Below are 10,925 nucleotides of genomic sequence, written 5' to 3'. Positions count from 1 at the left end.
GCAAGCAGATTGCTGCCACTAGCACTGAAGAGGGCATCCAGTATGTGAGACTACTAGCAGTGCTGGAAAGTCCCTATGGTGACCTGGATGACAACCATGTCTCCAAAGATGGCCACTGTACATGAGCAAGTGCAGAAGGGTGGTCTGAAATTCACCAGCATTATATTCCATCTGCCTGGAGACAATGGACTGACCAGGCTTGAATATATCAGCTGTGGAGGGAGCATCCCACTGACTCTGACTTTTGCAGGAAACCTGGCTCTCTCCCCATCCCCACAGGTCAGGGCCTTGGCCATCAGGGGCACTCAGACCCACACTGTGTGCCACTCTGGTTCCTCCTGAGTGATCTCACAAGGAAGTGGGATGGTGACCCTCCTCTGAGTTAGGAGCCCATGTACACAAATTGACTGGGAAGAGGTATGATAAGGAGGGCCATCCATGACTGCTGTCAGTTCAGCTTCTGTTGAGATGGTGGAAGGCAACCAGCAGTCTCCCTGATATAGAAGAGGATTAAGAGTGCCTCTCTTGATTTTGGTGAAGGAACTTTTGGTCTGATGCTGCAAGGGTCTCCAGCCTAGAATAGAGGGTCACTGCCTTTGATCAGGAGGAGGAGAGGGGTGACCAGCTTTACTGGGCTGTGTGGATTTGGTGGCCTGGCACACTGGATCCATGGAAGTCTAAAGCATTGCTAGACACTGGTGCACAGCGTACCCTAATGCCGTTATGGCATGCAGAGAGGAACCCATCTGGATTTCTGGATTGACAGGGAGATCCCAAAAGCTGTCTGTATTGAGGGCTGAGGTGAGCTTTACAGGAGACAAAAAGTACACTGTTGTGATCAGCTCAGAAGCCCTGTGTATCCTTGGCATAGACTGTCTCAGGAGAGGGTACTTCAAGGATCCAAAAAGGCAGTGATGGGCTTTTGATGCAGTTGCCATTGATTCAGAGAAGTTGAAACATCTGCTTGCCTTGCCCAGCCTCCTGGAGGATCCCTGTGTCGTGGGATTGCTGCACGTCAGGGAATAGCAGGCGGCCATGGCTGCCACGATGGCACACCATTGGCAATACACATCACCCAAGGCTCCCTGGTTCCCATCCATGATTCACCAGCTCCAGAGCCAAGGAGTGATCAGGAAGACTCACAAGGTTTTCTTTAAATCTGCCTTTGTCCCCTTGGCCTGCTCAGGACGGAAAATGCGAAAGCATCTGGGTGGGCATCTGGCAGCCAGCAAAGGTTAACCCAGCACACTCCCATGCACATGCAAACTCACAGGCTGGTACATATGCTCATGTACCTGAACATACATATGTTCTCCTCTGTGCTGATCCCCTTAATAACAGCAGGCAGAGGAGACCGAGTCAGCTTCAGGTGGTGCAAATAAATGTGGAAGAAACTTCAGGTTGGAGAATTTACATCAACTCTTTGAACTAATTAAGATTGTTATTATTGTTAATAAAAACAACAACAACAACAACAACAACAACAATATTGCTGCTGTATTGCATAAAGCTTCCAGGAGGGAGAAAAAGCCGTGTTGAGCAAATGTCAGTGAAATGTCCCAGTCCCAGGGAAAACCCGGGAGCTGGCACAGGTCCTGCACTGTTCAGGTGGTCGGAGCAGGGCTGCTGGGGACACCTGAGGGGAACTGTCAGCACAAGCGATGGCAGCAGAGCCTGGCTCTCAGTACATACAAGACGTGGCAGATGGAGTGCAAAAGCAAACGGGCTGGTGAGCAGCAGGCCCTTTGGTAATGAAGCTCACAGGAGCTCGCAGACTCGCTCTGATTTTACTGGGCTGCGTTCCAGAGTGCATCTTCACCTTTTTTTTCCCCTTAAGTATCCGCAAATGAAAACCTGCTAAGCTCTTGGATGTGTCTCTTTAACTTCTTGGTCTCTTTTGAATTTCATTAGCAGTTTTTTATTATCTTAATTGGTGAGTGCCTTTTAATTAGGCATCCCAGTTAATCTTAGTCTGCTAAAACATATGAGGCTTTGTGCAGATCAAAACTGTTTCTTTTTTTAGCATAAGTATCAAAAGAAATATGAACTGTAAGAAATAAGATGACCATGTTTGCATTTCTGATTTCTCTCACTGTAGTCTTCAGCTGTCACCTTTAAATTAGCCAGTATTTTACATGCTGAAACATCCTGCCCAAGATGCTGTGTGAGCTTAGAAAAATTTCTTCCCTTTGCAGCAATACAGAAAACATTTCTGATCTAAACAGCAAAGCAATGGTCTTTCTTACTCCTCTGGAGGTCTCTTATCTGTCCAATTTGAGCTAATGTAAAATAATAAACACATTTGTAAATGCAGAAATCAATCACTGCTGATCATGCTGTCCAGGAACATATTGCAACTTCCTGAAAATCTGGCCTGATTTCATGTCCTGGAGGGCTTAACTGAGCCTTCACAATAGTTGCAGTGAGGATGCCAAATCTCATGTAATTTCCCTGTTGATTTTTTGCAGGCTGCCAGAGGATGTCACAGAGCGGACCCAGCAGCTTGAAATGAAGTTTTGTTAATATTTGGTAGAAGTGATGTTCTCAGTAATAAAGCTGAAAAATACAAGAAGAAAAACCCAAACAAACCAAGAAGCCCTCCAGAAATCCCTGAATCACACAGAACCAGGAAAGGGAGGAAAATGCTGGCAGAACTAGGTGGCTGATTGGCAGCAGCTGGCTGTACACAAGCAGAGGGAGAGCTGCTGTCATTCGAAGCAACTTAGTGCAGGGATCTGTATCTACCTGTCCTTTCAAGGGGTCTGAGTGGTTTTGAAAGGCGCTGTATTTTGCTGTTTTGTTTTTTTTTTTTTTTTCCTAAGGAGTGCCTTGTGAGCAGTCAGGGACGTGATAATTTATCCCTCCCCTTCCTCAAGGACAAACTGGAGCTCTTATTAACCAGCCCAGATTTGACAGGACATTTGTCCTACTCATGGGAAAGAGCAGTTCCTATGCTTTTTTTCCTAGTGAAAATACCATAATCCAGACTGCAAGAGCAAGTGTCCCATCTGGAGACAATTCATCATTACTTGAAACAAATCCTGCAAATTTAGCTGCCAAGCAGCACAACTCAGTGAGAACAGGTCACTTGTAAAATATGATGGTTAAGTACAGGCAAATCTTACAAGAAATAATCCACTTTGAAGTGATAAAACTTCCCAGCACTTGGGTCACTTAGATTTCAATAAGAATATGGAGAACATTGGGTAGTAGAAAGCCAGTCTCAGTTTCTTAAGAGCTTTGTGCCATTCTTACCAGAATTAAAAAGCTGATTCCCCAAACCTGTGCCCAGGACAATGAGAATGTCCTAAAACTTAAGTGGACACTTGTACGGATGATGAGAGCATTACAGTCTTTACATCCAAGCCAGTAGTGACACAGACCCCTAGCCCTTATGCCACTTGGTCCCATACCTCATCCCTTCATTCCTGATGGACGCAAATTTCGTCTGCAAGTTGCCCAGCCCGGGTGCTCGCTATGTCTGACACCCTGCGATGTTGCATTCATACCTGCCACGCTGCCTCAGGAATAAACCAGGCAGGGAGGGCTTGACTGTGAAAGGTTGGTGTGAAGAACCCGCGAAGGGTTTTCTCTTTGTAAGTCACTTTTCACTTCATTTCTCCCCTCGCCTATTGATTTTTGCCTCCCCTTATTCTGCAAGCGCTGCCCGCGGCCCGCTCGGCATCCCGCGGACCCCCGGGGTTTGCTGCGGGAGGGAGCGGCTCCTCCCTCGGCGGGGAGGGCCGGGGGCGGCCGGCGCGGGGTCTCCGCTCACTCGCTGCGGCTCCGCGCCCGAGGCGGACCCGGACTCGGCCCCTGAGCGGGGGCTGCTCCGGCGCCTCCCGGGGCCATGCCGGGGTCGCAGGCAGGCGGCGGCAGCGGGGACCCCGCGCCCGAGGCGGTGAGTGCGGGGCGGGCGCGGAGCGGGGCAGGGCCGGGGCAGCCGCGCTCCTTCCCGGTGTGAGAGGGGATGCGGCTGCTGCTGCTGCGGGTGACACGGGCATAGAGATAGCTTAGGGTCTGCCGGGGGTCTGAGCCTGGTCCTGAATCTGGTACAAGCAAACCCCAAACCTTCCGGCGCACTGGAGATGCGCTCGCAGGGCACGGGGCCGGTGCCGGACTGCTGGGCTCAGAGGGGTTCGTGGTCCCTGCTCCGCCTCGCAGAGCTCTCCTCATCCCGAGAAAGGGGTCACGGGAGCGGGGTGGAGGCAGGTTCGGATGAGCAGAGGCCAGGTCGACGCGCAGTTCTTCCCTTCTTGCCAGAAATGGAATTTAAAGAGAGTTCTTGACGATGGCACTGCACTGTCAAACTGCTCTGGCACCGTGTTAAGGCAGCAGTCTTGAAGAACGGAACAAACAAAACAAACATTTACTCAGCCACGAGTAAATGGACATTGGTTAAAATAAAGCTGGTGGGTTTCTTGGCTATATCTATGTGAGGGGAAGACTTTAAGATTTTTTGTTGTTGTTGTTGTTCTGGAAAGGTTTAACATCATTGTAAGAAGCATGTTTCACTTTAGTGCATGCTGTGAACGCTGTCCCATAGCACCTGATAGTGTGGTGTGAGCCCAGGACCAAAGCCTGGTCCCCGAGGGGCGTCTCAGCTGCAGCGGACGCTGCTGTCAGCAGGGAGAGAAGCCCCGGCCATCGGCCCATCGATTGCGAGGCCAGAAGGGAGCGTTACATCATTTAGTCTGACCTCAGACACGAGCGAGGTGCTGGCTGGAAAACAAAAAGAATATTGCCGAGGACTGAATCTCTGCATTGAAAAGTGACGTTTCTTCATGACATTGTTAGCTCTGACATATAGACTTTTCTGCAAAAAACGAGGGGCTCTCTGCATGGCTCCCTTACACAGAGATGCGTTGATCTTAAGTGGTAGCTTCAGTGCTTCCAAATATAAAAGTTTATCATTTTACATGACAGCTGATCTGGTTTTCCATTGTTCCTCCTGCTCTTCAGAATGAGGGCTGCTAGCAGAAATGGGTTTTTTATACAATAAGAAAGAGTTTACATTAAAAAACTAAACCAAAACAAAAATGAGTTGAGGAATAAAGAGAAACAAATAATAGTTACATTTTCTTCAAAGTTGTTTGTAGAAACATTGTAAAAAAAAAAGAAAGTTTCAGATATGCGTATTTTCCTCTCTCTTCTTCCCATTTCTTTCTTTTTAACCACTCTTTATTTTTCTGTTTCTGGTGAGAAAGTAGACAAGAAATAAAAATAAAAGAGCAGGTGATTGTTTAGCAGAGAATGTTGGGATGCTGGTGGCACCAAGATCAATTTTTACGTAGCTTTATTAAAAAGTAGCTTTTCAATATACATTGAAAAAAATTGCTATTTTCTTTAGACATAACACAGTCCCAGTAATTGCACCTATAGCATGGACATAGTTCCATTTTGCTGCACTTTGACACTTCACTTTGAGTTTTGTGGATCTATTTTTCTTATGCCTGATGCTATTTCAAAATAACAGTGGCCTCTGGAAATGGAATAAGATGGTACCAAAAAAGGCTCTTCACCTTACCTCCCACTTTTTTCGATATTAACAACATCCACAAATCTCTTGCAATGGCACAGGAATGGAGCATCACAAGGAGGGCCAGGCTCTGCTGGGACATGATCCCAAGGGGCAAGGAGGGTGACTCACTCCCCCAGCCCTGTGCATCCATCAGCCTGGTGCACCATCTGCCACAGACCTGTGGGTCCTCCTGGGAGCCTGAGAAATGTGTATCTGCTGCCGATAGTCATGAATTGCATGGGGCGGCAGGAAAAGGGACGGCAGGGTTTGTGGCTAATGAGGGCCAGTGCAAAGCTGCTTCCCGCAGTAATTTATTACCTTGGAAGGCAGGGGTGTGATGCCAGACAAATAACTGGCCCCGTGGGAGGTCAGGACACCAGGAAGGCAGGATCAGGAGGGTGGGAAGGTGAGGGGGAGGAACAAGGTCCCAGAACCACAGCCACTGTGTCCAGCAGCAGTGCCCAGCAGAACTTGTGGGGGGGGATTTGTCACAGCTGGGTCTTGGAGAGCCTTCAGCAAGGCCCCTGTGGAGGCTCTAAATCACACTGATTGCACAGTCAATAAAGGAAATCTCATCAGTCCCCATAACCAGGCTGTCAGCTTTTAAACCTATTTAGACAAAAATCTGTTTATTGCTGTGTTGTTAGAAGCCCAGAGTAACTGCACTGATTCGAGTGATGATAGTGGCACAAAGTAGCTTTGGAAGAGAGTTTTACTGTAGACCAGATAAAGGCAAATTCCAGTCTGGTTTATTCTATGTAAGCCTGGACCCACACCTTGGGTTGGTTAGTTTAAATTGGCTGCTGCTGCTTATTTCAGAGGGACCACTCTGCCCACACTGATACAACAAAGACCAGAAATCCTCCTCTAGCATGTATTTGTAAGTTCCTTCCCAGCCTGCTTGACTGAGCCAAACAAATGCCTAAGGGAACATCCACGGGGCAGCTCTCATGGGCACTGCTGAGGGCAGTGAGGCGGCAGAGCACCCAACAGATCCCAGGGGGGTACAGAGGTGCCCTGGTCCATGAAGGACAAAGGAGCCAGACAATGCCACCCATCTGTGTGCCACTGGGAAATACTCACAGAGGGCTGCTCATCTGAAATGTCAGCTAGTGGGACTGGCTGCAGAAATGGCCAGTGCATGCACCATTCAGGGTTTGTCTGCATTAATGGATTAAGAAGCACTTGAGAGTGTTGCCTGGCACTGCAGCATAATTATCTAAAATCTCTGTGAATTATAATATCACACATAAACTGTTAAAGCCAGCCCTGAACCCTCTTTGGCCCATGACAAATAGTACTGCCATGCTCAACACCTGCCCTCTTCAAGGCAGCAGCATCCAGGGATGTTCCCAGTGGGAGCAAACCCCTGCCTCAAGATGAGCAGCACTGGCTCACACAAGCATATCCTGAGCCATGAAACCAGGGGCATCTGCAGGCGGTTTGGTTTGGCAGTGCAGCAAAACCAATGTCTTGAAGAGTGTTTGGATGGCATCCTCACACCTCTTGTCACCTCCTTGCTAGTGACCTCAGGTGAGAGACAAAAGTGGGAAGAGATCCAGTAAAAAACTCATTTAAAGTACTCATTGCCCTCAGAAGCCCCATTTCCTCCCCTTTTTTGGCAGCCTGATCTGCTGGGGTGGTCACAACTGCCCCTGCCCCCGCCTCCTCTGCATGTGCATGTACCTGTCATGACTGGGGAAAGTCCCTGGGAATTTCATTGTGTTCCCTGGGAAAACTTGGTCGAGGAAAGGCAGGTTTACCTGCCACCACACCTCCTGGAAATCCTCTGGGCTGTCCTCTCTTCTTCTGCTTTTAGTGTCTTGTGGTCTTTGGTTTAAGTGTTCACTTCAAGTGAACTGATGTTCACGTTCAATCTTCCTGCCATTGATGGATTTTTTCGGGAGAAGAAGGGCATGAGTTTGCTGTTTTCACAGGGACTCTCACCCATTGTGGTAGAAGAGGGCAAAGAGCCTTTTTGTTTTCCCTTAAGGACTGTAGAAGCATGCTCGTAGATGTGAGGGCATTTCTGAAAGTCATGAAGAAACAAAAGTCCAAGGTTTTAGAAATGGCATTGGTTTTCAGCTAGCACTGGCTGTTATTTGCTGAAGAAGCTGGCCACCCAAAAATCTCTTCAGATGGCAAAATCATGTCCCTGTATACACACTCTGAAAGGCTTTCTGAATGAGTGAAGACAAGCAATGCATTTGTGCTTATAAACCAGCAGGATGTGGTTAGCTCATCTGAGGAAGGATGACTGAACTCTGGATTTTCAGGGTTTTTGGTGGAGTGCTTTGAGATAATAAAGGAGGTTTGATTTTTGTGTCAGTTGCAAAAAGGAAATAATTTGGTGCAAGGGTTGTTGAGCACCCTCAGTAATCTATATCCCACTACAATGTGCAGAGCACTGGGATACTTTTCAGACTTTCCCTGCTGTTTTTCTGGTTATGGTCAAGTCTTCAGGCAGATCTCCTTGTGGATGCCTGGCGAAGCCCTTGCCTGGGGTGAAGCCCTTGCATGGTGTGTGTAGGTGATTTCCTGGAGCAAATGGCTCCCAGTGAGTGCTCCTGAAATTCTGCCATCTGCAGATGACATCCTTGCATTATTTACTGTGTGCCTCAGAATGAGAACAGGTCACAGGCAGGAGTAAGAAGGGCTGGAGCTAAACTTGTGGCAGAAACTGTGATATCCTCCATTAAGCAAAAAAAGATTTCTGTTAAGTGGAGGAAACCCCCTGAAGAGAGAAAGTATGATGTAATTGATAGTGAATACTGACATAACTGTGTTCAAATTCTCCCAGGTCTTGGAACACAGGGCAAAGTTAATTTGTCCTCTCTGCACCTGCTGCAGTGTTAAGTAAAAATGTAGTATTTTTCCACCAAAGTAGCTGCAACACTGGGGAATAAAGTTGTTCTTCATGACATGACATTACCTTGTTCAATAAATCAAATAATAAGTCCCTTGTATTCGGAGTGAGAGGAGGAACATCAGGTCCAATATTTTCACTTGTGTCAAAGTGTGTATGTGTATACATACATCACTTGAAATATACAGCTTATTTAATCTTGTCTATATGCATTTGGTAGATGAAATTGTGGTAACTCTACAATAGAGTTAACATAAGAATAGCACTAACAGAAATAATTTGCTTTACACTGATTTGGGGAGAGGAACAAAACAATTTTTCCCCACAGTGCAGAGCTTGTTCCTTGCTGTCCTGTGACACATCAATCCAGGCATCCTGAGTATCCTGCTGCCACCAGCTGTAACCCCCATGCCCATTCTGGGTGGGTGCTGGCAGGGTTGCATTTCCCCGAGCATTCCCTGTCTGCTCTGCACAGACAGTACCTTTTGGCTGGTCCTAGGTGGGCTCAGAAAAGAGTCCTGGCCAACCTCTCAGAAATTGCACCAGATTAAGAAATGAGTGTCTGCCCTCCCAAGGGCATCTTGTTTGGGAGTCTGCACTAGACAGTCCTTGTGGATTTAAAAGGAGGCAGGATGACAGACAGCACTGATGGTGTTATAAGCCGGTGTGGTCAGAGCTCAGGATACAACAGAATAAGCTGGGGAGAAAATGGGCCTCTGCCTGAGTCAGGATTCATCCTCACTTCCCCTGGAGGGTGCAGCTATTTCCATTGCTTTATCACTTGGCTGGTGTTTTATCCTGATACTGCAAAACCAATGATGAATAGACCATGCCTTCCATGCATATGGTATTTTCAACTGGAGCTAGAGGACTTTCCCGAGACAGAGTCCCAGTGGGCTCAAACATAAAGACAACACGCTACAACATCTTAAGATGATCTTAGAAGGATAACCTTTCTCCAAAACACATTTAACTCCATGAGCTCAGCAGTGACTGCTGTGAGAGCAACATAGGCTTTGTCATGTACTGACCTTTTGCTGAGCAGCACCTGCAGAAGAACTTCTGGTAATGATGAGTCAGTACCTAGAAAAGACTTGATGCTCTGATAATGTATGTAATTAGCAATTTCAATGTTCATTTCTTTGACTTCAGATTGCATATATTTAGGTATTTGTCAAAGGTAGGCATGGACCATGATAGTGCTTCTGAAAGCACTGCTTTCAGAAACCAGCTCCCCTGCAGGCATGAAACAGTGTCACCTAGTCCTGTCACACAAGGTCCCACATACACTGGGATAAATACACCAGTGTCAAACTGGTATAAACCAGGAGTAAATATACAAATCTCTCCTGTCTTTCACTGTTGCCAGGAGGAAGTGGTTTTCTAGTATCCCAGTGCAGTCCTGCTGCAGCTTCATGGCCATGCGTGCCAGCTATTTCCCTGCAGCCAGAGCAAGGTGACTTCTGCTGCTGCTTTTTTACTTTTTTTCTGCTGATAATAACAAGGAATATCACCCATCTCCTCTGGGAAAGTGCATTTGCTTGGCTTACATGGGCCATGGCACCATGGGGTGGCCTCAGCTAGCTGGGCTCCCTGTCACCCTTCTCAGGGTCTCAGACACCTTCAGGGAGCACATGATGCCTCCAGCTCTGCTCCATGTGGTGCAGGTGCCTGCCCTTTGTGCTGGGCTGCTTTGCACTGACTTGGTGAGATTGTGGTAGAGGAGATCTGCAGACTTCACCAGCAGGGCTTGTTTGCCATTTGTATACTGCATGGGGTAGTATGCTGCTAACATACTTTCAGGAGCAAAAATCAAGAGTTAGAGGTTAAAGCTGATTAAATTCTCATGAATTTGAAACAAAGTTCACTAAAAAGCAGATGGTGTTTTTAATCATTCCTTTTCCACTCAGTTAATATGGCCAAATGTTCAGAAAGTTCTCTGTAAATATATCACCCTGCTTTCCAAGTATCTAAAAAAATTCTGTAACTACAACTTTAATAAGACAGGCATCCTCCCAAAAGGGCAGTAACCTGCCCTTTATTGGCCTGATGTCAACACTTGGCAGCAAGGAGCCATTTCTTGCCTCTGATGTTCCTCTGTTGTCTCACTTGTTCCTAAAATAGACTCTTTCCTTAGCACTCATACTTGTGTTCAGATGGCAGGCAGCCACACAGAACCTGCTGTCCCGAAGCACAGATTGCAGGGATTTTATTTTCAAGAGGCTGGGAGCTTCCCTGTGGATTTGAAGGAGGCAGCTTACCCACCTCTAATTGAAACCAGCTTGGTTGCCTCTGTATGGTGGGCTCACCAAGTGCAGCCTCCTCACACCCTGCATTACAGAGTGTGGAGGTCTCTATCCAACCCTTTTGGTTCAAGGGCCTTTTACAGTCAGGACAGAGAAGTGGGCACTTCTGGGAAAGGACGTGGCTCCTGTTCTCCCAAGCCTGCTGCAGAAGTGGGGAAGGAAGAACGGTGCCCTGCAAGTGTCCATGTCTCCCCACTCCCTGTAAAAGGAGCCCGGGTTGAGCAGCCCCTGT

General features: G+C 47.4%; 1 protein-coding gene across 5 annotated transcripts in view; it reads left to right on the top strand.

Moving 5' to 3' along the window:
* Positions 1-3,523: 3,523 nt before the first annotated feature.
* Positions 3,524-10,925, top strand: part of TAGAP (T cell activation RhoGTPase activating protein) — a 45,733-nt gene continuing 38,331 nt past the window's right edge. For 2 of the 5 annotated variants that reach the window (XM_030945516.1, XM_030945515.1), the window contains exon 1: positions 3,530-3,596. Coding sequence is in view for 2 of the 5 variants with exons in the window: in XM_030945514.1 (XP_030801374.1) it covers positions 3,851-3,901 (51 nt within the window). In the remaining 3 variants the exon portion in view is untranslated. Of the gene's footprint in view, positions 3,597-3,784; positions 3,902-10,925 lie in introns of those variants that run through there. The other 3 variants (XM_030945514.1, XM_030945513.1, XM_030945517.1) reach the window with 2 other exon arrangements.

This window comes from Camarhynchus parvulus, chromosome 3 (assembly GCF_901933205.1).
Source record: "Camarhynchus parvulus chromosome 3, STF_HiC, whole genome shotgun sequence".
NCBI lineage: Eukaryota > Metazoa > Chordata > Aves > Passeriformes > Thraupidae > Camarhynchus > Camarhynchus parvulus.
The sequence above is the reverse complement of the archived record's forward strand: the minus strand, read 5'-3'. Positions and strand labels throughout refer to the sequence as shown.